General features: G+C 34.8%; 6 protein-coding genes across 9 annotated transcripts; 4 read left to right on the plus strand and 2 right to left on the minus strand.

The window, feature by feature from the left end:
* Positions 1 to 1,145: 1,145 nt before the first annotated feature.
* LOC17874625 (probable N-acetyltransferase HLS1) lies at positions 1,146 to 2,876 on the minus strand. Its single transcript, XM_006282172.2, has 3 exons — positions 2,639 to 2,876; positions 2,370 to 2,530; positions 1,146 to 2,162 (listed from the first exon to the last, which is right to left on the minus strand). Exons 1-3 carry the CDS (start codon positions 2,804 to 2,806, stop codon positions 1,343 to 1,345), a joined length of 1,149 nt encoding a protein of 382 aa, XP_006282234.1. The 5' UTR covers positions 2,807 to 2,876; the 3' UTR covers positions 1,146 to 1,342.
* A 4,992-nt stretch (positions 2,877 to 7,868) lies between these two features.
* LOC17876777 (LOB domain-containing protein 37) lies at positions 7,869 to 9,200 on the plus strand. Its single transcript, XM_006281371.2, has 2 exons — positions 7,869 to 8,311; positions 8,392 to 9,200. The coding sequence occupies exons 1-2, from the start codon at positions 8,128 to 8,130 to the stop codon at positions 8,961 to 8,963; spliced, it is 756 nt and encodes a 251-aa protein (XP_006281433.1). The 5' UTR covers positions 7,869 to 8,127; the 3' UTR covers positions 8,964 to 9,200.
* Positions 9,201 to 14,233: 5,033 nt separating this feature from the next.
* LOC17876114 (scarecrow-like protein 32) lies at positions 14,234 to 15,951 on the plus strand. Its single transcript, XM_006279466.2, has 2 exons — positions 14,234 to 15,270; positions 15,414 to 15,951. Exons 1-2 carry the CDS (start codon positions 14,360 to 14,362, stop codon positions 15,808 to 15,810), a joined length of 1,308 nt encoding a protein of 435 aa, XP_006279528.1. The 5' UTR covers positions 14,234 to 14,359; the 3' UTR covers positions 15,811 to 15,951.
* A 201-nt stretch (positions 15,952 to 16,152) lies between these two features.
* Positions 16,153 to 17,819, plus strand: LOC17875748. Of its 4 annotated transcripts, none has more exons than XM_023777715.1 (3): positions 16,153 to 16,264; positions 16,397 to 16,623; positions 16,704 to 17,819. In XM_023777715.1, exons 2-3 carry the CDS (start codon positions 16,620 to 16,622, stop codon positions 17,639 to 17,641), a joined length of 942 nt encoding a protein of 313 aa, XP_023633483.1. In that variant the 5' UTR covers positions 16,153 to 16,264; positions 16,397 to 16,619; the 3' UTR covers positions 17,642 to 17,819. The 4 variants fall into 4 exon arrangements, with proteins under 4 accessions (XP_023633483.1, XP_023633484.1, XP_023633485.1 ...); XM_023777716.1 differs by having other exon boundaries at positions 16,454 to 16,623; XM_023777717.1 differs by having other exon boundaries at positions 16,513 to 16,623.
* LOC17877123 (peroxidase 73) lies at positions 17,796 to 19,352 on the minus strand. Its single transcript, XM_006279459.2, has 4 exons — positions 19,100 to 19,352; positions 18,787 to 18,987; positions 18,475 to 18,640; positions 17,796 to 18,360 (listed from the first exon to the last, which is right to left on the minus strand). The coding sequence occupies exons 1-4, from the start codon at positions 19,313 to 19,315 to the stop codon at positions 17,954 to 17,956; spliced, it is 990 nt and encodes a 329-aa protein (XP_006279521.1). The 5' UTR covers positions 19,316 to 19,352; the 3' UTR covers positions 17,796 to 17,953.
* A 3,846-nt stretch (positions 19,353 to 23,198) lies between these two features.
* LOC17875454 lies at positions 23,199 to 24,739 on the plus strand. Its single transcript, XM_006281144.2, has 3 exons — positions 23,199 to 23,315; positions 23,849 to 24,045; positions 24,140 to 24,739. Exons 2-3 carry the CDS (start codon positions 23,965 to 23,967, stop codon positions 24,572 to 24,574), a joined length of 516 nt encoding a protein of 171 aa, XP_006281206.1. The 5' UTR covers positions 23,199 to 23,315; positions 23,849 to 23,964; the 3' UTR covers positions 24,575 to 24,739.
* Positions 24,740 to 25,020: the final 281 nt, after the last annotated feature.

The raw sequence follows: 25,020 nt of genomic DNA on the forward strand, positions 1-25,020 counted from the left end.
TTTTTCAAAAAGTAAAGAATAATGTCAAGAAAATCTTTTAAAGATTACACTAAAAAATTTCATATCTATTGATGGAACATGTTCTTTTTTTTTTCTCTTTTTTTTATTTTATTTTTTAGTTTATTATTTATTACAAATTATGAGAACTGTTACAATGACGATTCTAATACAAACAATTTTTTCCGAGCCGACTCTTATTAGATTTACCATAGACTATAAATTTTTTTAGATTGCAAATTTTTCTGACGACACATCTTTTTCTATGCATAGAATCACAACGAACGGTTCCGATTGTACATTGTTTTGTTTTGTTTTTCTTCTAATTATGCATTGTAGATCTCCTGTAAGTTTATCTCTTAATCTGCAAATTAATAAATCGTATTATCTAAACGTTAAACCTCAAACATCTTGAAATAGAAGCTTGTTTCCGTTTCTGTGCGAACGCGGAATCTCCAATTAGAGGAGGATCATGGAGTGTCAATAGCTTTTGGTGAATCCACTAGACCAAAGAAATTTCCACGAACCTGTTCTTCTTTGTGACGATAATAAATTAAGAACACTTACCAATTTGCAAGAATTAAAATATTTAAGAAAAAAGAATAAAAAGGGTGTTAGCCGGCATAATTGACCATACAAACTATAAAGAAAAGTAGAATTTTAAGTTTCCATGAGCTTCTTTGTTCTACTACGTCATCAAATTTATTTATATACTTTCAAAAGGTTACGTTTGTACCATTTTAGTCATTTATTTACTTTGATTATCTTTTTATTATCTCGATTCATTCACTTTTTCGGCGTTGACTAAAAAAAACATATTCCTTTGTACAAAAAAGTGGACGAAGTATATAATAAATAAAATTTGGTTTTGACTTCCTTTGCTAAGGGGTTGGAGATTTACATTCTCGTATAGTCGTAATCTAACAAGTTGAGATTTTATTCAATTATCACTACTTAGCTTGTATAATTGGTTTTAAATGGAAAACCAAAATAAAACAGAGAAGTTACAACTTGCTTTATATACTTGACTTAAACAGTGAAATAATTGATACTAAATTTAACACATTTTATAAGAATTATGATATGTAGATATAACAAACTACTCGTACACCAACAATCCAATCCGTTGATATATACTACGATTATAATTCAAGTTACACACTATACCAAAGTTTTGCTATGCTTGTGCTTGTAATCCGATTTATTCAGTATGAAATTACAGAAAATGATAAGGTGCAACTAAGTCTGTATAACACTCAGATTTAGTATTTGGTTTTGAAATTTTTGTTTGTTTTTGTGTTTGGTGGTTAGATTCCTCTAATATGTATATATTCTATGCAAATTATTATATTTCTCTAGGGTCAACGAAAATAGACAATCCAGGTGGTGACTTGGTCCAATCTACGCCGTCATCGTCCCCGTCATCTCGGAGACATTTCAAACACCAAAGATCCTCCGGTGAGAGCACTTTCCAGTGAGGAATACCAACTTTGAGCGGCTCACAACTGGCCACCTCAGCAGCCAAGACGGAGCAACCGCTTTTTCTAGCCAAGTTATGAGCGTGTGAGCAAAGCGCCTCCACCATCTCCGCCGCTCGTGGCCCTCCTCCGCCGATACCGTACATGAAATGCATCGCAAACGACTTGAAAAGATTTGGAAACGACGGGATTTTCAAAAACGGCAACGCACCGTCGAAAACGCGCGTCGTCTTTGCTAATATGCGTTTGAGACGCGACGCTCCTTTGACTTGTAGTCTATACACATCTTTACTGTTCCATATACTTATAACGGCCCACGACCCGGGAAGATGGTCCTCGCCACGTGGCACGGCCATATAAGTGCCGAGACAGAGTTTGTTGGTGAGGATTGAGTTGATGTCCGAAGGGAAAAACTCGGTGGAGGAGAACCTGTCGCGGTAGAGTGACTCGGCTTCGGAGGGAGCGAGTTTGATGATGTTGACCCGGCGAGAGACGGTGACTCGGTGGTTGAAGACCGGGTTTACCAGGAAAGCGGGTGTACGGAATTTGGAGTAACCGCTTTTCTCGGTGAAGAGTTTGACCGAAGCTGTGTTGTCGTTTTCGGTTTGCACGTAAGAGTAAACGGCACCGTTTCGTAGAAACCATTCTTCGAGTCTTTGCACCAACTTCAGTCCTATTCCCATCCTCCTAAAATATACGCACCCAAAAAAAGAATTATTAGTTAAAAGCTTTAAAATAGTCGTTAATAAACTTCTTTTTCCCGTTAGGCGTTATGTATCATCAAAATATTATAGTTTTTAAGTTGTAAGCATCATATATATAATTTAAATATATATAAGTGATTGTGCTTACTATATACTTTCTATGAAGAACAATTTAATTAAGAACTCTAACCTGTAAAACGGAGAGACTCGGAGGCCGGAGACGAAGGCAAGCTTGGTGGTGCTTATTTCCGGCGAAACACCGTCTTCTTGACGTAATGCATTTCCACCACGTGTCACCATCTTGATCGTTCCTCTGATCATCCCAACTATCTCGTTACCGATCTCTGCCACCTGTCACGTGCATTGCCCAAAAACGAGTATATACAAGTTAAGCAAAACAACACCACTGGCAACATAATTAAACGTATTGTATTAGTAATTAGCTAGACAGATACGTACCAGCATGTGGAAAGAAGGAGACTGTCGGATCCGGGCAAGCGGATCACCCATGAGATCAACTAACAAAGATCCGACTTCGCAGCTTTCCTCAAGCTCTTCCACTCTCGTTAAGTCTCTCTTTGGATCATACTCTCTCACCACAACAACAACTTGAAATCCTTTCCCCATGTCTATCTTTTTTATTGCGTGACTTAATTAAAGTATTTATAATATAAAACCTTACGGATAACAAAGAAATCAAAACCTTTTCCCCTTCTTGCAAAATATAGCACAGATCGTTCTCTTTCACAAAGTGGGTCTTGTCATTAGTCTATTTATAGTTAGTATTATGCTTTGTTCTCTCCTGGTTAATTATATGATTAGCGTTTTATTTAATCATCACTATCTCTCTCTCTCTCTACATATATATATATAAGAAAAGATTTATTAAATGTTTAGTGCTCTTTCTTTGGAGCTCTGTCGATTCAATTCTTAATTTCCTTGTGTTATTTTAGTTGCATATCTGGTTATATTTTATGTTGATGATCCGGTTAGCTAGGATTCGTGTATAGCTCTCTCTATATATACTTTCCGGGAATATCACGGCTCGTATATAAAATTGTGGACGGATACAAATATTAATAACCCACGATTCTAACTTCTATCGTATTTTATTGTACTCTTCCAAATTACATTTGCACCGCGAGTACTGCGTTGCATCCCTAACTAATATTATTTCTCACCCACACACACATATCCATATGTGTTTATTTATGCTTTCTTTCACATCTATAGATGTAGATGTATAAAATGTATATTTACCATCGTCCATGTGTGTATAATCTATGCTTTCTTTCACGTCTATAAGATGTAGATGTATAAATGAATATTTATTAGTATTTACTATCGCGAATCATTTTAGACAATAACGTTTGTAGTTTAACGATTGATCCGATCCATTTTATAATTTATTACTGCCCTTAACCAATTATGCGATGGATTGTTATTCTGATCGAAATATTTTACAAATTGAAAACACACAGAGGAAAGGCAATTGGGAATCTTTTTAAGTAATATAAAAAATGCGATCGCAAAATAGAAAAGAAAAAGTCGATCGAAGCACACAAAAAAAGCTGAATATGGCGGCGGAAACACGTGGTGGGTTTAGCATTAGCAACGATCCCCTTTTATCATTTGCTTTATATTTTTCAAGTAGATATATTTATATAGAATCAGCTATATATATGCCTATACCATTTGCTATGCTAAAAGTATAAATATAGAGAGCTCAATGAGAAATATTACATTCTTTTTAATAAATGTCATAATGATTGCACAAATATATCATCACTGTCATCACCTCGATCGCTATATCCCTTTAAAAAATTATCTTTCTTTTACAATCATACTCAATTTGCATATATCACACGAAAATGATATATGTGATCCTTTTACGCAATTCGTGCGTTTCGTGACCAAAACGATTTAAAAATTCTTGAATTCGAAAGAAAACTATAAGAATAGGTTTGTGTTATTAGAGAGAGTTATATAGATAAAGTTCAGTAAGTACAATACAACCTATATTATTGGTGTAGTCTTGTGCAATAATTAGTTTATCTTTTCTTTTTGAAACATGACATTTCCATGTATATTTGACCACATTATAGTAAATAAATAATTTTTGTATAACACATAGAAAATAAAGATGTCAACATGCTTATGTATTCTTTTATCTACCATTGTTTACATATACATAGTAAATCACACTTAACCATATCTGATCATATAAATGAAGAGAGCTAGCTAGCTGGAAACACTAGCTACGACAGAAATCATAAAATTAAACTAAACAATAGTTTTTCTTTTTTTTTGGACAAAACTAAACAATAGTTATGTAATGGATGTTGTAGAGAAAAAGAGATAGACGATAGGTTGAAGAATCTGAGACGTGGGCAAAACACAAGAGTGGGTGGTCCTGCAAATTTCTCCTGAAACTAAGGCCGTCGATTGGTTCTGGACATGGACCCGATTAGAATAAAGACGATAATCTTTCTGGGATTTGTTTAATTAAGACATATAATAATAATGATTAAGAGAGAAATGCGAAGGTGCTTAGCAATCTTCTTCTTCTTTCTTTTTTTACCTTATAGTGGAATAATCATCTTTCTGCGCTAATCATAATATAAGGAACGTGACCAGACGGCTTTGCTTTCTTTTCCACAATATTCTCTCAGCTTTTTCATATTCTTTGGGTTTGGATTCGTATCTCTCTAGCTAGTTCCTTCTCTAAACTAGCTCCTCTCAGTTCCTTACCTCCAATCAATTCTTTAATATTCATATGCATATATTTAAGTTAAACTTATATTTTTTTTTTGTTATAATTAACAACCATACAATTTTGAAAAAAATATTTTGTTCTCATAATTGAAGAAAATATATTTGATCAAATATCGTAAACACATTGTCATTTATTTTATTCTGGTTTATCTTTGAAAGTTGTCCATTATTGTATTAAGGACGTTTTACTTAAATTCTTGTCATTTTGGCATTTTATATTGGTTTATGCTCTCACGATTTGCAAATGAACAGAGAAAGGATAATACGATACGAGAAGAAGATGCTGGATTGTATAGTAAGAGATTATCTTCTTCTTTCTTTTTTGACGTCAATAACAATAAGAGAGATTATCTTAGAGAACAAATATATATATTATGAGGTATTGCGAAATAATATTAAAAAATGGATATCTTTAAGCTACAACATGATTGATTAAAAATGATTGACGCATATTGCTTTATATATAGTTAACAAAAAAATATTGTTAAAAACAATGAAACATACAATATATATTTGATATGAAAAAACTGTGTGTCGTGCAGCCTCGAACATTACTTTTAGAATATTCATGAGTTTAATTAAACTCTTGCTTTGTTGTCCACATAAAAGAGTTGAAAACTGTCGACAAAAGAAAAAAAAAAAGAGTTGAAAACTGATTAAGAAATTACCAAATAGAAATAATCATAATCAAATTGGGCGTGATTAGTTTGTAAACCTCTAGGGTTTGTAATAAAATAAGTGAAAATGCCAAAATTGTACATCACGCTACGTATGTATGTAAATGTTTCATTTGCTAAAAGACATAAATTGTCTGCTGATGTATTGGACTTTATGACCTCACTTACTTCTCCAAAATATTTTTGTTTTTAATCTCATTTCTTCCTTATTTTAGGGGTCAAGCAGCCTAATATATATAACATGTATACCCATTATATTCAATAACCTGGTCCGAAACACGTATACCAATGTATATATATTTAAATAAATCAATATAAGCAATTTTCTTGGAGAATAAAATTCATTCGAATGCATGTATCTGAGTACGGTTTACAAGTTTACCTTAACTGATATGTGGAAATTTCAGGTGGTAAACGTATGCATTGTTTTACATATATACTTCATTTAAAAATACTGTTTTGAAACGTTCCGGTTGATAGGATTTTGTATTCTAATTGAGATCAATTAATATATTATAACATGGATTTTTGTGAGGTATATGTTTTTTTGTATTTTGCAGAAACACTGTTTATGATTTTTATGGTCTACACCGTCATTACTAGATGTTTAAGAAACTGATTAATTTGATGCAATATTTGGATATCGACCAGCTTTATGAACAATTTCACAACGTGTAAAAATGGAATGGGTTGATTTGAAATACCGACCCATCGCATATTAAACCAACCAAAAAGCCTATATATGCAAAGACCGAGAGACCAACCAAAAAGCCCATATATGCAAGACCGATAGAAATTAATTAGGAAAATCTTGTAATATTCGTTACATAAATTGGAGTCCCACATCGTCGTCATCCATATTGTATATATATTCCATTAATTAGGAAAACATGTAATATAAACCTGTTCGGTCCATTTAGAAAAAGAAGTTTCCGCCCAATTTAAGTTAAAGGCCTTTGTAAAGCAATGAAGACATTAAATGGGCCTAACTTCTGGGAATAATAATAGATTTGCCAATGTTTCAACGGATTTGGTTTTATTATCCGAATAAATCTATGTAGTACAGTACGTGGGAAAAAGAAAACGCTGATTGCGTCACCCATGACGTCATTTTGCATGCGAAAAGCCTCACTCGCTTTAGCTGTGTGTTGGAGAGTGACAAAAGAAGAAGAACAAGACTTATACTCCAATTTTAAATATTAAAAATTTGTTCATTATTGTAGGTAGGTCGCTTAACGATGTTATAGGGTCAATCTCTCTTATTTTCTTTTTTTCTATCTTTCAGGGGTCGTCGACATTAGAGGTTATACTCCCCTAAATTATCATACTTTTATCCTATTGTTTTGTCCTTTTTAGATCTTGTAATCTTCTTAATTATATATAGGGCTATGTATATATACACGATTTATTGTAGAGGGAATGAATTAAAATCAAACTAGGTCATAAGTGGGAATTAGGAGAGCAATATACACATAATTAACTCTATATCCCTCTTGTATTACATTGCATGTGGCTTTGTAAGATTTCATATCAAAAGTGGGTTTTGTTTATGATTAGCAATATTCCATGGAAAAAGATAGAGATTTTTGAATCAGTAACTAAATATGGAAGCAATTATTCATATCCTTTTAGCAAAAAAAAATCAATCGATTACTATCCATAATCACCTTAATCTGTTAGAAAATAAAGTTGATATATGATTAAAGGACTAGGAATCTATTGAGAAAATGACCCGTAAATTAGGAAGCTCACAGTATTTACTTCACAGTTGTCATCAATTACAAGATGTGGATAATGTCGACGCATCTTCTTCTTTTTCTTAAAAAAATAAAACTTGAGATTATAATTATCAAAAGTTTTTTTTTTAAAAATTATTTATTTATTTGTGGTTGAAAAAAATTAACGGTAGAGAGAAGACATAACTTTTCGCGGAAACACGGAGCCGCTCGCTCGCACCCATCATCTTGGAATCTTTACCACTCTCTCCCCTTTTGTCACTTCACAAAACGTTACCCCTCAACCAAAACAATATAAATTTATACACTTACAATTATTATTTATTTTCTTCACGAATAAATAAAATTGCAGTCATTTATATTTATTATTTTTAAAAATATATATATATCATTGGTGTAATTAAGGTTCTTCTACGGCGGCGAGCCTCACGCACCAATACGCTTCCTTTTTTTTTTTCCTATGTCTTTTACTTGTTTTATTATACCAGTTAAAATTATTAAACAAAACCATTTGGATTTAAATATGAACCGTATAAATGTGTGTATATATATATATGTGGTCTTCTCTATCTTCAGAAACATTTTTAACCTCTCTCTCGATTTCATTCTGTGCAAAGATCACTTTCTTGCTCCCAAAGCTAAAATCATAAATCTTCTTCTTCTTCTTCTCCCAGACCTCAGCAACATTCAGGAGAAACATAAGATAAGCTTTTAATTCAATTAACATATTTAAAATTTGAGAATCTGCACACAAAAAAAAATGAGCTGCAACGGTTGCCGAGTTCTCCGGAAAGGTTGCAGCGAGAACTGTATCCTCCGACCATGTATCCAATGGATTGAAAGCGCCGATGCTCAAGGCCACGCCACCGTCTTCGTCGCTAAATTCTTCGGCCGTGCTGGTCTCATGTCTTTTATCTCCGCCGTACCGGAATCTCAACGTCCTGGTAATTATATTCTCACACTAAACCGGTTTTGTTTTTAATTTCGTCCTTCGTTTTCTCATCTTTTTCTTCTTCTGCTGCAGCGTTGTTTCAGTCTTTGCTATACGAAGCTTGTGGCAGAACTGTGAATCCAGTAAACGGAGCGATCGGAATGTTATGGACTGGAAACTGGAATATTTGCCAAGCGGCGGTTGAATCGGTGCTTCGCGGCGGTTCTTTGAGACCGATCCCGGAGCTTCTCGCTCACGGCGGCGGGTTCGCTGGGTTTCCATCTCCTACATCTGAAGAAGCATCTGAGATCTGCACCGAAATGTTAAATCTCCAGCAGAATGACTCAACCGATCGTAACATCTACCATCATTCTCGGTTCTCGAGCTCTAGATCTAGATCTACCATGGATTCTTCTTCTCCTCCGACGAAACGTAAGCGGGTAACAACGTCAGAACAACAACCATCTTCGGAGCTCGATCTATCTCTGATCCCTAAATCAACGCCTTCTTCTTCTACACGGCGGAGATCGCTAACACCGTCGATGAACTCAGAGGACTCTGTTACGACGACGACCACGGCGTCGTTTTGTGACAAGGGTGATGTGTACGGAAACGGAAACGGAGGAGGAGTTGAAACGAGCAAGTTGCTTAACCTTTTTGTTTAAACGCAAAACGGCGTCGGTTTTTTCACTGATTATTATTAGTTGTTAGGGTTTAAAATGTAATTTTACACATTTTCTACTCCTTTTTTCTTGTTTTTCCCCGTGGATAAAAAAACACATTAGACCGGCTAATTAACCACGTCTGTTTTGTTCTCTCGGTTTAGAGTTATTAACCCAAATGTCAAACTTTTATTGAGTGCAACATATTTGATCATTTCTCGATTGTTCAATTCTCCTTAATATATCTCTCAGTTCTCTTAGAGCAATGTGTTCTTACATTGTAAACTTTTCTTACTGAAGAAGCTACGATCTATTCTGCAGTTCCAATACACTCAGTTTTTGGTAGTAAATGAAGTACTGGCTTAGATATGTTTGTTATTTTCGTTGGAAACTCAACGTTTCAAAACTACAAAAAAATAAAAATGGAAAAACATACGAATGTAACAAAATTTCCAAAGGTATTTCCCAGCCAGTAGAATGTGGGGGGGGGGGGGGGGGGATCCTAACACATTAAACAAACAAAAAAACAAGTGATATAGTTGGACCGTACCCATAAATAATAGTATAGTTAAATGTATGTGTGTATGACAATAAAGTGGATATAGAATATCTAAGCATGTGGTTGGACCAAAATGGTTGGATAGAAGAGGAGGGAGGAGGAGGCAACACATGACAGACACAAGAGGAGAGAGAGTCCCCTTATCGTTTTGGAGGCGGCTTTTGGACGACCCAAAGAGCCATTTCTCGCCCAATGGAACGACCCTAAACGACCACACTCTCTTCTCTCTTTTCAACATATTCAATTCAACCCTTTTGGAAACGTCTATTTATTATTCTAATTAACCAATCCCATGATTTTGGATCGACCCTCCAACCCTAATCGGACGAGGCTATTTTTTTATCAAATAGTCAAACATTGTTACATGGGACATAAGACGTTTTTATCTTTAGATATGTTCTCTGATAACGTTCAACACAGTCACAAAATTAATCCATAATTGTTGCAATCACACATGCACTCTCGAGTCTTAGATTGTCTTCGTACTGATGCTTTTTTTTTATTTTTACAGTGTTGTTTCTCATTAGGTGTTAATTCTCAGGTTCTTTTGTATGTGCTTGGGGGGAGAAAACGCAAGTTATATAAGTTATAGCTCGGCCCTTTATTTGGCGTTTTATGATAATGTTTTTATACAACTACTGCTACTACTATTTATCATTAAAAGGATATTTATGACTTTGGACATACAATTATTCTTCTGCCAACCATCCATCCAATTGCAAACATAAGCCAGTGGTCCTCGTCAGCTTTCTTCTTCTTTTTTTCTTTTTTTTTTAAAAAAAATTGATTTACGTTTATTTTTTTTGTCCTCATCAAAGTTTATTGACTTCACTATCCAATTAATCAGTTATAAAATGACAAAATTCGGATATAAATTATCAAAATAGCATTTTTCAATAAAATATATTTTATTTCAGCAAGCTAAGGAGGACTCGATTGGTTTTGCTAATCCTATTTCATTTATTTCATCTTTTTTTTTTCGGTTGATATTATACTATTTGGAATTTTATGATATGCTGATAAAATAAATAACTTCCCTGATACGAGCGATGTTTATCTCCACCGATCTTGGGAACGTCATGGATGGATCCCACGTCATCCTCCTTCTTTTAATCTGCTTCGTCCGTTTCTACCCTTATTCGGTTCCACATCTAATCTATCCAACAAAAAAAAAAAATTTAAACCATATCCCTTTGCGGTTTACCAAAAAAAAAAGAAGACAATATCCCTTGTGTAAAGGATTTGTAATATATAGTGTGACATGACTGTTTCGGCGTCTTTTATTTTAATATTACTTAATTTATCAAATCCCTAAATTGTATCATACATATTTTAATTAAATCAGATAAACATATGGTTTAAATAAAATACTTACGTTAACGAAAAGCTAAAAAGGTTTTTTTTATTTTTCTTCCAGTTTTACCTGACCCGAATCCAAAGATGATATCATCGACGACTTGCCTCAAGATTTCGAGATTACGATATTTAAAAAAGAAGAAAAAAACTCATATAATGTGTGTAGTAGATATACAAATTGAAGTCAATAATTGTTAACGGATAGAAGGAAGGAAGGATGATGACTCGTGCTGGATGTAAAAAGCCGTAGCTGTAATTGGACCCTGGTAGGCCCTTCTTACGTCTCTGAGCCCACTTGCTAACTTACTCATATCTTATTTTTAGCTTTATCCATATTTGCATCAGCCATCATACATGGGAAAATGTGTTCTGTCAAAATGCTTATCAACTTATCATTAATCAAATGGACATTTTCTTATCCCTATACATTATTATTCCAAAGGAAAAAAGTAATTTCAATCAATCTCACAAATCATCAGAACGGGAAAAATAAGTGTTTGCTTAAGCAGATAGAGAGGAATGATTTGGTTTCGCTCTTTGTTTCTATGATTTCTTAGGAAACTTTGAATCGTTGGAAGATTTGATAAGATGACGTACGATGATTTTTATAAGGCAAAAAGGAGAAGCCAAGTCACTAGTGTTGGTTTTGCCACTAATGAACGGGCACAAATTAATAAACGATCCTTCGTCGTGGGAGAGTCCAAGAGACATATGCCCCTTCGACAATTTTATTGGTCGTATCTTTTTCCATCTCCTAATCCACAGTACAAATTTGGTTTCATTAATACGTCATCCGATCCACTACATGTAGTTTTTTTTTCTGATTAAGAAATATTTAAATCTACTCTATTGTTTATTGATTCCTTCCACACATGTCGGATCTAATTCAAAGTAAACTATTATACGTTTTTAAGGTTTATAAATTCCATTGACTTCATAGTGTTGGTTTAATGATATTTTTCTTTCCTCTGAGTTTTGTCGTGATTTAAATTCTATTTCATAGTGGCAAGTATAGGCATCTCTAGTAGTATTAGGTTTAATAGGTTCCGGAATGATCAAACAAAGTATTATGCACGCACTTGTGACTCGTATATCAAAACGACGACGTTGCACACAAATAAAATTGTAAAGGGGATCGAGAGTGTTCTGTGGATGTATAGGGTAATATTGTAAATGAAAAAGGATGAGTGAGAGGGCGTAAAGAATCTGAGGACTTGGGGACCAACTTAGATTTCAGATAAGGACCGGACATTGTTTCGATTTTTGAACACGTGAAGTTCACGTGACTGTTTCCCGCATCGCCGGAACTTATATATCCAGACTTTGGCATCTTTGGTCCTACGAGGAATTGACAACTTTGACTAATCTCCCGACAGACATATATAAGTTAGCTTACATACACACGTAAGTGTAAATAAGTAATATAAAGCACACAGCGCATGATATTTTTCCTAATAGTAGTGTAACAAACGATATATAAATGTGCCCATGTCGATCCGCTCTGGCGGGTAACTTCGTCCAATTCTTAATTGAATTTGCACTGGTTAGCCCATTAGAAACCCAATGCTTTCTGGGCCCAATAATGTATCATTTATCATCATATAGCCCATTAAGCTGTACGTCAAACCCAACAGCTCATAGTAGTGTACAGTTGCGAAAGCAGAAAATAATTAAGTAAACCATATGTCCCATTCTAATCATCTCTACTTGTTAAAAAACACCGCTATATTAATCGCAGTAACATCACTTATACAAAATATATTTTTGAAAACTATCATCAATATTTATGTTTGACACAAATTAACATGATTTACTACAATCGGTACACATATTATATATAATTGTATCAATTATTAATTAAATGATGAGAATTATTTGCATCAAAATTTTAAAATCATTTAATTAAGTGATGTAAAAGTATTATACATCAATTATAATTAATAAAAATATTCAAAATAAATGATACGAAGTTATATTTTTGTAGTGCTAAGAATGTACAAAGAGTCATAACAGCTATATCATAATAATCTAAAATAACAAGTTATATACTAAGTTAGTATAAGTACGCCTAAACATTAAATTAATGTTTTGTGTACTCATTCCTTGTGTTCTAAATGTGTTCTTATGTAAAAGACAATCTTCAACTTTGACAGAGTATATAAACACGAGCTTATCAAGAAGAAGTTTTCAATGAAGTAACTGAACTTGTATATAGCGCATCGGATGACAATACTATTTATTTTCTTCTTTTCCGTATGTCATAGTATGCCATATGTTGTTAATAACGTGTGTTTCATTTTTTAAAAAGTTAAGTTATTAAATTTCAAAAAAAATAATTGGGTCCGGACATACCGTTATAAGATTCATCTTAAGGATCTTCAATGTGAAGATTTTGTTCCAAAACAAACATACAAGGTAATATATTAATATTTAACCAAAAAAAAAAGGAAATATACTAATACAATAGGTACCGATAAAACTAGAATATAAAACAAAAAGGGAATATTACAACGGAAGGGGAAGACAACTGAGGTAAACCATTATATATTATTCAACATCAATGATATATCAAAATCCGTTTATAATATGTTTAGTGGGACAACGAATTTTATAGCTGATCAAGATGACATAACAAACTCTTATGGTCGACAATGTTGTATTTGTCGTGGTGTCTAATTCAACATCGGTTAATGAAACGACACCACATCCTAAAATGTCATCTAGTCCCTGTTATCTCAAGGCTAAAAGAATCCTCCCCAACATGGGATTTGATGTGCCCACCTAATAATATATTCTTGAATGGTGATAATTCCTCACTAACTTTGTCTCGTACATGCAAATATATTTTGTGCAAATTAGGCGTAGTAAATATCTCCATCACAACTCTAATGTGTAAACTTAATGACAAAACAATGTTAATTAAGTACTGAGGTCGCCACCTGTTAGAAAAGTTGAAAAACATAATTTAGTTTTTTCTGTCCAATAATTATCCAAACCATTGTAAAGTAACATAATGTACATATATTTGGAACGTACGATAACTTGGAGGGAAAGACCACAAGTAACGAGTGATAGAAAATTTGTCCGTATACATAGAGATACGTACCACCATTAATGCAGCAGACTACTATAACCTAGATTTAGCTATATCAGACATATGCTAACGCCTATATGAATTAAGACCCAGAGAAACGAAAACGAAAGCACATGACCAGAGAGCAAAAAAGCTGTACACCTATGGTCTTGTCTCGTTTTTGAGGCCCAAACGGTGCGTTTCATACTGATGAGGTACAACTCAATGTTGTCTCGTCTCTTTCTTCCTTCTTGCCTTCAACACTCTTTCATCCTCTTTCTTCGTTTTCTTTTGCTCTTTTTTTAAAGACTGTGATTTTGCATTTAATAATATTCTCATCCTTTGTTTTTGCCTTCATCTTCTTTCTCTTACGTTCTTTCTGTTCCATATCCCTCTAGCTATCATCCAACTATGAACACGACCCGGATTCTAAACCCGACCACCCGACCCCTTTGGCCCGGTTTCTCTTCTTCCAAATCTTTATGCGGCGATGCCAACTGCATGGAGCAGCTTCTCCTCCACTGCGCAAACGCCATCGAATCGAACGACGTCACGTTGGCTCAACAGATCATTTGGGTCCTTAACAACCTCGCCTCACCAGAAGGAGACTCTACTCAGAGACTCGTTTCCTCCTTCCTTCGCGCGTTGATTTCACGCGCCGCTTCTAAAAGCCCCGCCTTCGCTTGTCTTTCAGTCGCTGCTCCTGCTCCTTCTGTCTCCCGGAAAACGCTTCACCGCTTCTCCGTCATCGAGCTAGCCGAGTTCGTAGACCTAACGCCGTGGCACCGTTTCGGATTCATAGCCGCGAACGCCGCAATCCTCGACGCTGTCAAAGGTTACTCGTCCGTTCACATCGTTGACTTAAGTTTGACTCACTGCATGCAAGTCCCTACTCTTATAGATGCCATGGCAAACAAACTCCACAAACAACTCCCTCCGCTTCTCAAACTCACCGTCATCGTTTCCGACGACGAATCTTATCCGCCTCCATTGCTCGGAGTCTCCTACGAAGAGCTCGGTTCGAAGCTAGTAAACTTCGCGACCACACGTAACATAGCAATGGAGTTTAGAATCATCTCTTCTTCTTACTCCGACGGTCTCTCCTCCCTTGTCGAGCAACTACGAAACGACCCTTTCGTCTTTAACGAAGCTCTCGTTGTCAACTGCCACATGATGCTTCATTACATCCCCGACCAAACCTTAACTTCGATTTCGAATCCTCCCCGAACAGTTTTCTTGAAAGAGCTTCGAGACCTAAACCCAACGATAGTAACCCTAATCGACGAAGACGCGGATTTCACCTCAACTAGTCTCATCTCCAGGTTTATATTTTTATTTTGCTTGTGTATAACTTGTGTTGTTGTATAATTAAAACTTAAAAGAACGTTTGACCTTATTATGATGGAAAACTTGACGAATTGTAAAAGTGATATGCATACGAGTAAATGTGTGCTCAAACGTTCAGGTTACGGTCTCTCTACAACTACATGTGGATTCCTTACGACACCGCCGACGTGTTTCTGACATGTGGCAGCGAGCAAAGACAGTGGTACGAGGCGGATGTAAGTTGGAAGATAGATAACGTGATAGCCAAGGAAGGTGCTGAGAGAGTGGAGAGATTGGAGCTGAAGAGCCGGTGGTTCGAGCGGATGAGGGAAGCTAAGTTTGCTGGAGTTGGGCTCGGCGAGGCAGTGGCTACTGAAGCCAAAACGATGCTGGAGGAACACGCTACTGGTTGGGGAATGAAGAGAGATGTTGACGAAGATGATGACGTGGAACGTTTAGTGCTTACGTGGAAGGGACATAGTGTTGTGTTTGCCTCGGCTTGGGCACCAATTAATAGGGTTACTGATCTCATATAATAGAGCTTAAATTTGGATAATGGTGCTTTATCTTATCTAAATTAAGGGTCAGTGCAGTTGAATGGAATTACCGAATTACTGATCTTAGCATTATATTAAAAGTGTATGGGAAATCTAACCCGACCCGACCCGTTGTGTCTGAATGTGCTGACTTCAAAATTTTACTTTTGCAAATAAAGTAAGATGATTGGTCAGTTAGCAAACTCTCCAGCTGTGTATATTGTTTTTGCACGTGCCAAGTTGACTAAACGTTGACTCTCTCTCTCACAGCAGAAGCTTCTAAAAAAAACCAAAAGAAAATTAGAATATGCGATCTATTCGGTCTAAATTTTCCCAAAATCCCTCTCTTGTTTTTTCCACTCCAAAGTCGCGATTGAAATCGAGTTCATTACTGTTCCAACTCAAGCTCTGTTCAATTGTTTTCGTCTCTGGACTTCTTCTTCCTCTCCTGAAGGTTAGTTCAAAATTTTGGCTGTTTCATTTTTGGGGTTTTTGTGAATGTTTTCCGAATCTGGTAATCTGTAGAAAGAATTCGAGTTTCACTATTCATGACTGAGAAAGAAATTATGAAATTCTGTTGTTGCAGTTTCTCTCGGGAATCGAAAACTGGGATTTATATTTTTTTTTTAATTATGCTGGGTAGGTTACTATTCAGTGTTCATTTGTGTGTTTCGCTAAGGAGATTACACTTACATGAATCAGTTCAATGAAGTTGAAAAAGTTACTTGTTCCGACGATTTCACAATCTGGGTTTCGTAATTCGGATCTCAATTCCACAACTTACTTTGTGTGTATTCGCTCGCTGCTACATGGGTTGACCTCATTCTCTCGTATGAATTGACTTATACGGATCCAGATTCAGCAATTCTTTTTAAAAATTGGGTCTTTTTCAGGGGAAATTCGAGGGACCCAAATGCCAACGAGTCAGCATCATGTCGTTAGAACAGACATTTCGGAGTTAAAATCTCAGATCGAGAAGAAGATTGGTCGGGCCAAAACTGAGACCTACCTTTGTCTCTTGTCAAAATTCTTGAGCTTGAAGATCAGCAAACCTGATTTCGATAAGCTAATCGTTGCGACGCTGAAGAGGGAGAATTTATGTCTACACAACGCTTTGCTGAGAGGGATTCTCAAGAATGTATGTTTATCCAAGACGCCTCCCTTGATAAAGAATGGTGTAGCGAAGAAGAAGCAACTTAATGGGGTTCTTGAGACGGGTCTTGCTTTCCAATCTTTGTGCAAAGACCTTCCTAAATCGCCTCGCAAAGGAAGGACTCAGCGGAGGCTTAAAGATGGTAATGTTGTTAGCAAAGGGAAGAGTCAAATTACTGAGGTTGTTTCTTCTAGCGGTAGGCAACAATGCTCTATGGAAGATGGTGAAGAAGTTGACCAGTTGATTCGCTCTTGGAGAAGTCAACCTATTGAAGCTCCTTTTGGTTCTAATTTTAGGGATGTGATAAAGAAACAACATCGTATTGGCACTTGTTACTCCTCTGGCGAGCTTCCTGATTCTGTTTCTTTAAAGAAGAAACTCGAAGATGGCTTGGGGTTGATGCAGGAAGGTTTAGAGGTTTCGGTTGGGGTTTCTAACTTGTTAAACGCAGGCCTCGATGTTTTCTTGAAGAGATTGATCAAACCGTGTCTCGAATTTGCTGCTTCAAGGTCTAGTAGCCAAAGAGAAGTATGTTCTTCGACTATTGGTTTATCAGCATCTTCTCTAGTAGATTTTCAAGTAGCCATGGAGTTAAACCCGTCAATACTCGGGGAAGATTGGCCTGCGAAGCTCGAGAAGATCCGGTTAGCCAAACCAGACAAGCTACTAACCCTATAACTAGATAGATGTGATTCTTCCATTACAGATTTTGTGTTCAACTTCTTTAGATTATGTGTATATATATGTCTTGGTTTATGTTTATTTGTATGCTTAGGTTGGATTTTTTTTTTAATAAGATAGCATTACAGCCAAGATAAATAAAACAGCGGTATAAAATTGTTAATGTTTTTCAAAAGGACATGAAGCAAAAAACAAACAGCAAAACACAAAAAAATAATAATTCATAATTCGTCAAAGAACACAAATCTCGAAAGCCAACCAAAAAAAAAAAGAAAAGGAAAATCAGTTTATATGTTTCTGTGTTCCGTCTTAGTTAAACGCGCCACAGTCGCGACGGATGTTACCATTGCGTCTAGTCTTAACTCCAACGCGGCCGAGTTTGGTCATAGCAGTGACAAACGCCTTGTTGAAAGCAACAGAGTTCGTGGCCCAAGCGTTAACGGTTGGTCTTGAGCGAGCATCGGTGAAGAGAACTTGGTCGGAAGTGAAGAGTCCTTTGCCTTGTTGCAGATTCTTGAAGTAAAGGTTGTCGAACTTTCTTGGAGTGGTTGGGTCCATGTTGATGGCGATTCTTGGGTCAACTTTCTTGGGACAAGCCAATTGAAGTTCTTTAGCGTAGGCTTTGTTTAGAGTTGGGTCAACAGAGTGAGTACGGTTGAAGTTGTAGATTCTGTTGAACACTTTGCCACAATGGGCGAATCCAAGTGTGTGAGCCGCTGCATTGTTTAAAAAATAAAAATAAATAAATAGCTTTTAGATTAGATTAAAAAAACAAACAATAAACTTGAGTATTCACTTCTAAAGATTGTCTAGTAAGTTGTTAATATTACCTGAAAGAGCGATCATGTCCTCTTGGGTAAGTTTGTTCTTCGCAAAAAGCTTGTTAAGTTGAGTAACTTTGTCATTTGGCCCTGGTAAGTTTCCAGTAACGCTAGCCGCAGTTGACACCAAACCATCAAACCTTCCGAGTTCCACCTTGTACGACGGTCCTCCAGCCTAAATACATCCGGAAGAAAAGAAAAAGAAAAAAAACATTAAATAATCTTTGTTGTATAATAGATAGCAAAATTATTTTTATTTTGAGCTATAATATCCCAAAAAACATATTATAGAATTGAAAGAAAATGAAAACTATAACGTACCGCGACAACAACATCTCGGGTGGCTAAAGTAAGAATATCAGCACAAGAAACTTTGTTTCTGCAACTTGGGATCGCGTCAAGAGCTTTCTTGGCTTTGATGACAACGTCGAATCCATCTCCGGCCAATGACTGATTGTCTGGATGATCCTTCTCGGCTTTGTTTGTAGGCGTTGACTGAATCATGACTGAAGCATCACATCCCTATGTATACAACAAACAAACCAAAATAGTTAAGAAATCATCATAGGTACATATGATAGGTAGGTTTCAAATACAAAAAACGAGAAAAGATCAAGAAAGGTTTGAGCAGTACATTGACGAAGCAATCGTGGAAGAAGAGACGGAGGGTAGCTGGAATGGTGACGAAGGTCTGCTTGACTTTTGTTTGGACGACTTTTCTCACGATCTGTTCAACATTCGGACATGACTTTCCGTAGAAATTGGTGTTGAGCTGAGCGGTGGTTGTGTCAGGGAACATAGAGATAGCGAGACTGAGAGCCACGACTAGAACCAGACCGAACCGCGCCATTTCTCCGGAACAAGGTAGAAGTAGTGGTTGTGTTTTAGGCGAGAGATGGTCTGAGTTGTGAGAAATGAAGAAACTATAGAATTTTATTTATAGGAATGGTGAAATGGACTTTATCATTGATAATAATATGAATTTTTCAAAGTTGTACATGTTTTTGAAGAAGTTTTCAAATTCGGCCGATTCATATATATAACTTGGAGCCACGTCCTTGGTGATGGCCGACGAGTTGCTCCTCCAGTAACTTGTGATTTGAATTTTTAATCGTTGACTCTGTATATATATGTCTCCAACTTCTCCGGTTATGATATTCTGTTTTGGGCCAACTTTGGATATTTGACGTCTATAGGCCTTTCCCATGATTTGTAATCAGGCCCATGGACATAAAAAAATACTTTTTCGAAAAATTGAGTTAGAGAAACTACAGTATTTTGATGGGTCCATCTCAGGGAATCTAAAACAACAAGAAACATGACACTTTGGGGAATTTAAGAAGGATATAAAGATACTCTCAAACGTGACCTTCGTGCAGAACAAAAATAGCAACAATCCCATTAGAATTTATAGGACTTACTAGGTCACGAAAATGTATTGTAATTATACATTGTGAAAATTTCTACAAAGATTCGCTTAACTATTAACAAATTATCAAATTAACTATACCGATTTTTAGTCGTATGAAATATATGAGATAGCAGGTTTTTTTTAATAGTCAAACATAAACGCGTTAGTTATATACTGTAGTTGATCAAATTCTTTTAAAAATGTAGAACATATAATGTAACTGGATTTAAATAAAATAAAAGAGGGAATGGAAACTGTGAAAGAAAGTGCTTTTACTGTTTTATAAAAAACTCGAAGTCGAAACTTTTATGTCAGTAAGGGACGTTTTTATAAACTCGAGATGTTCTCACCCATTGGTCATAATTAACCTTAGTGTTAGTGACACGTAACTGGCAGAAGACATTTTGTTTAATCATATATTTTTACACTTTCTATAGTATACTGGAGTACTAGTAGTACAGGAGTAATAATCAAGCTCGTGATTATGAAATGGGAAACCCGAGGTTCAGAATTTCAGAAGGCCGTGATCCTTGATTTTCTCAACAAAACGAAATTTTCACTTCTCTAATAAAGTACTACTCCCTAGAATTAAACACATATGATGTAGTTAGATGCCAAGAAAAATAAAGTTAATTAGATGCCAAGAACAATTAATCTTTCTTTTTTTCTTTTTCTTCTGTTCCATTGCAATTGAAAATCTTGAGTTATAATTTCTCAAATCCCAATCGAGAGAGCAGTCTATGTGTACTAGTATATAATACATAATGGTATAGTCGTCATTTAAATGTATTATAGCTCAATATTTACTATTTAGGTAACATTTGATATTATTAATAAAAATTAATATGTACATTTTCGCATATGCATTTCTGTGTTTATATAATTTCAACAAATAAAATAATTTAAAGCACACAAAGACACGCATGTGTGACTCACACACATATCCATGCGTATAGACTACAGCATCATAGAGTCGCAAACTCGCAAAATTAATATGGTATCGTTAATTAGTTGATACTGTATATATGCTTTAAATTGAAAAAGACCAAGTAATACTTTTTTTAAAAAAGAGAGTAAAAAAGCGCGTGATCATAGCGTAGGAGGAGGGAGGGACACAAGACATATTACTGCAGAAGTCAGTGACTCGTTTGCTTCAAGAACCTACGAAGACGACACTCTTCACAACTCTCGATCTTTCATTTTCTTTTATGTATGTATGTATGTTTGGACTGATCCACTTTTCTCTCAAAACTCGGAACCAGCGTTGTACTATTATGTAATGTGTGTGGATCACTCACAGAAACACAAATAAAGTAAATAATTAAGTTGAAAACAACAATTTCCGAGGAAGAATGAGAGCACTCCTCAAACGCGGGCGTTCATCGATCGGACCCACGGCTCCATGCCATTGCTGCTCTTCTCTCCGGCAACGCGTGCCTCTCTCTCATCCACATTTCTAAGCACGTTTCTTTCTTTATTTTTTGTTTTTTAGAAATATAACGAGTAGCTAGTTGTCACATGTTTTTATGTTAATTCATACGTAAATGACGATTATATTGATATATGGAGTTAGTGGTTATGTTGACAAATTGAAATAGAGATACAGAATCAGTAGGCTAGGCTTTAATCTATTTTTTACGTACTTTGCATACTAAAATTTTTTAAAAAAATGAAAATATCAAGAGATCGAAGAGATCACGATCAAAACATATATTTATCATAATTTAATTTTTATTTTGAAAATGACTAACCAATAGAAATACAACAAAACCCTTATATCAAAACAAGTTTGTAAGATTTTTGCTACAATATTTTTGTTTTGACAGCATTTTTGCTACTTTATATATAGCTATGTTTCTTAAATAATTCCTTATCGTAACATATATAATTATGGTTATACGTGAGTTGTAAAGGATTTGACATTGTTCCCGTTACACATAACATAAGAAATTGACTTTAGTTAGATGATAAATTTAAGCACAATCACGGCCAACTCTAAAGCCATGTCTTGTATTATTAATTTAAATTTGACATAACATGCAAACTCAACGAGATAACACAATTTTATTATACAAGAAAAAGAAGTCGGTCCAGGAACATTTAATCAGAAAAAACTTTTCCAAAATAAACAATACTAAAAAAAGAAATGTGATTATTACTTACAGAAGAATTATTTGGTCACTTTTGTGTGTTCTTTCTTGTAGATACGGTGGAGATCAGATCCTGTTGGGTCAGTTTTAAGACCTTTGAACAGTTCGAAAGGACATCCTTAATCAAAATCCAACGGCTAAGATCTCTTTTCTCCAATACTTGACATGCCACCTATTCTCAGATTCTGATTCGCTCTCTCCTCCCTAAATACCAAATTATTCTCTTCAAAAGTCTGTTCTTATTATTTTATAATATCTACTCATTTTTCTTTTACTAATCATACTTCTTTGTATAAATATAAATTTAATTAATTAAGACAACTGGTTTTGTTGATTTGTTAGTCTGGGTTGCATGTGATTCAAGCTCAGCAAGATATAAGATGTTCCCCGTCGCCCTCCTTTATTATTTCTTAATCTTAATTATTATCGAATCATATTTTTATGTACAATTTTATTATTTATATATAAAGTCTCCAACAACCACTAAATTCACATTTATTTGACAATGTATAATATACACACACATTTTCGGGGATTTTACCTTAACAAAAATATATTTTTAAAGCTCTACGAGAAATTCCAAAAAAGTTTCGGTATTCATGATATACAATATATATAATTTCAACCAACAATATAAAATCCATGAAAGCATAAACCCTCAAAGCCATGAATATTATTATTTTTATAATATGGATGAATTTAATTATGTGATGGATCCGAAATTGAATCTAGTATTGTCTCATCTGTCAAGCATGTATCCATGTACACGATTATGTAGACATATATACGTACTTACATATATATTACAAATGTAAGATATTATTATATGGATCTTGTAAGTAAAAGCTTTGCTGGAGTTGTCTGAAGAGGTGCCTTATGGCATATTTCTCACAGAAGAACCTTTGAAGGCTATTGGCTAAAGACAACACTGTTGTTGTGTTTTTTTTTTTTGGCATGAGTTTGCAACAATCACTTTGGGGTTTGTGATATGTGAAAGAGATTTACTTAATTAATAGTTTAAAAACAAATGATTACTTAAACCATATTATTATAATCATTGTATTAGTGAACTTGTTTTAAAAATAATTTATCTGCAGTATATATAACTAGGAAGAATGTGACGCACCAATCCATATCTCTTCTCTAAAGCTCTTAATTAATCATCTCCTTCTCAAGCTCTCATTATTCTCTTCTCTTAAGAAAGAAAAAGAAAAAACTCTTTTAAGTTTTTCGTCATCATCTCCTTCCATCATATAATCAGCAGCTTCTAAACCTAATCGATAATTCAGGTCAGTAATGATAATCCTTACTTATGTTCTCTTCTTAATTTGATTTTTTTTTTTGGCCATTTCTCCATATATCAGCTTGTACTATATATACGGGATTTTAAATTTATTCACCAAAAATATATATAACTTGGTGCGAGTTTTTCAGATATGGTTTGGTTTTGTTTTGATTGAACAGTTCTCTCTATTATTATTCCCACCAAACTTGACATCAATTGTTACAGTGAAAACCACAAAAAAAAAAAGAGTTCATAAGAATGTAAAAGAATCTTTAATAATGAAAAGACAAGATTGACATGCGTATAAGGGAAAGAACATGAACCACGAAATCGGTTTCTTGAAAGTACGATAATTATATGTTTACAAAATTTTATTTTATTTTCTATGTATAATAAGATAAATAGGAAGATATTTTTTTGTGCATGTGTGCTCAGATTTATAGCATTCGTGGCTAAAATTTTTGCAGAATCTAAATCGAGTACTAGCAGACAAACAATTTTTTCCCTGGTCCCTAACACATTTTTCAAATTTCACAGGTTTATTATCACAAAGGGAAGCAGCTCCAAGTTCCGTCATATCAAATCTACTTGATCAGATATATATATCTTGAATGAAATAAAATCCTAATTTCTTGGAAACAATTCATCAAAACATGGAGAAGCTTCTTAACCCGTACGATAAGCAGTGCATGAAGATGGCTATGCTTAAACACGAAGAAACTTTCAAGCAACAGGTAATTAAACTTTGTAAAGATTCTGAATCAATTATAAGATTACATATACATGTTTAAGATTAATATATATATAGTTTATAAAATACATTTTCAGGTATATGAACTTCATAGGTTATATCAAGTCCAGAAGATATTGATGAAGAACATGGAGATCAATAAATTGACTACTACCAAAGGAAATGATAATGTAAATTCAGGACTAGGAACGTTCATCAGAAGAGTTGACCGGCCGGCTAATAATAATATAGAGATTATGGATGAGAGTGAGATCGAGTTAACTCTTGGACCGTCGTGTTACGGTGATGATGGTGATGATTCGATGAGGATGAACAAGAAGAAGAAAAAGAACTCTTCGCAGGAGATGATGAACGGAAATCTAAATTCTGGTCGCCGGAGTTTCTCTTCGTCCTCGACAGGATCAAGCAACAATAACAACAACCTTGAAGAACAAGTGAGGCAAGAGAGAATGATGAAACATCAGAAGCAGAAGCAGCCATGGCTTCAAGCATTGACCTTGAATGTTATCTGATCTCATATAATTTAAAGTAATATTAATTTTAACTATCTTCTGAAATAGATTTGCATCTCTTTTTAAAGAAAAATTTAGTAGTTTAATTTTTATTTGCTGATGAGAGTGTTTTATAATCACGCCTCTTATCAGGTGATTTCCTTTTTATTTTCATTTTAATGCTTATCAGTAATTTTATCCTTTACTAGTTGGTTTTAGGTTTCTTGTAATTAAAATCAGTATCAATGTTTAATTGTTTTCGAAAATAAGTATTAATTAAGTTTCGAGCTCGAGTTCATCATATGAAGTATATATCTATAAAACACACATAAAAAGGAAATTGTTTTTGTTTTATTGGTAAGCAAAAATGAATTATTATGAATAACAAATAATAATAATAGAGGAGGAGGAGTTATATAAAAAGGGGCCAATGATGAATTAGTTATGGGACAAGAACATGCACTATC

The sequence above is a fragment of the Capsella rubella genome, unplaced genomic scaffold (assembly GCF_000375325.1).
Source record: "Capsella rubella cultivar Monte Gargano unplaced genomic scaffold, Caprub1_0 scaffold_8, whole genome shotgun sequence".
In the NCBI taxonomy this organism is placed as follows: domain Eukaryota; kingdom Viridiplantae; phylum Streptophyta; class Magnoliopsida; order Brassicales; family Brassicaceae; genus Capsella; species Capsella rubella.

Bases quoted from the DNA above. Each gene is read 5' to 3' on its own strand.
- LOC17874625 (XM_006282172.2), bottom strand. From the start codon at position 2,806: ATGGGGAAAGGATTTCAAGTTGTTGTTGTGGTGAGAGAGTATGATCCA. The intron at 2,531-2,638 runs GTACGTATCTGT...TGCACGTGACAG, and splicing joins CTCCTTCTTTCCACATGCTG to GTGGCAGAGATCGGTAACGA. The intron at 2,163-2,369 runs GTTAGAGTTCTT...CGTATATTTTAG, and splicing joins CGAGTCTCTCCGTTTTACAG to GAGGATGGGAATAGGACTGA.
- LOC17876777 (XM_006281371.2), top strand. From the start codon at position 8,128: ATGAGCTGCAACGGTTGCCGAGTTCTCCGGAAAGGTTGCAGCGAGAAC. The intron at 8,312-8,391 runs GTAATTATATTC...CTTCTGCTGCAG, and splicing joins ACCGGAATCTCAACGTCCTG to CGTTGTTTCAGTCTTTGCTA.
- LOC17876114 (XM_006279466.2), top strand. From the start codon at position 14,360: ATGAACACGACCCGGATTCTAAACCCGACCACCCGACCCCTTTGGCCC. The intron at 15,271-15,413 runs GTTTATATTTTT...TCAAACGTTCAG, and splicing joins TCAACTAGTCTCATCTCCAG to GTTACGGTCTCTCTACAACT.
- LOC17877123 (XM_006279459.2), bottom strand. From the start codon at position 19,315: ATGGCGCGGTTCGGTCTGGTTCTAGTCGTGGCTCTCAGTCTCGCTATC. The intron at 18,988-19,099 runs GTACTGCTCAAA...TTGTATACATAG, and splicing joins TCCACGATTGCTTCGTCAAT to GGATGTGATGCTTCAGTCAT. The intron at 18,361-18,474 runs GTAATATTAACA...TAAACAATGCAG, and splicing joins GGACATGATCGCTCTTTCAG to CGGCTCACACACTTGGATTC.
- LOC17875454 (XM_006281144.2), top strand. From the start codon at position 23,965: ATGGAGAAGCTTCTTAACCCGTACGATAAGCAGTGCATGAAGATGGCT. The intron at 24,046-24,139 runs GTAATTAAACTT...ATACATTTTCAG, and splicing joins AAGAAACTTTCAAGCAACAG to GTATATGAACTTCATAGGTT.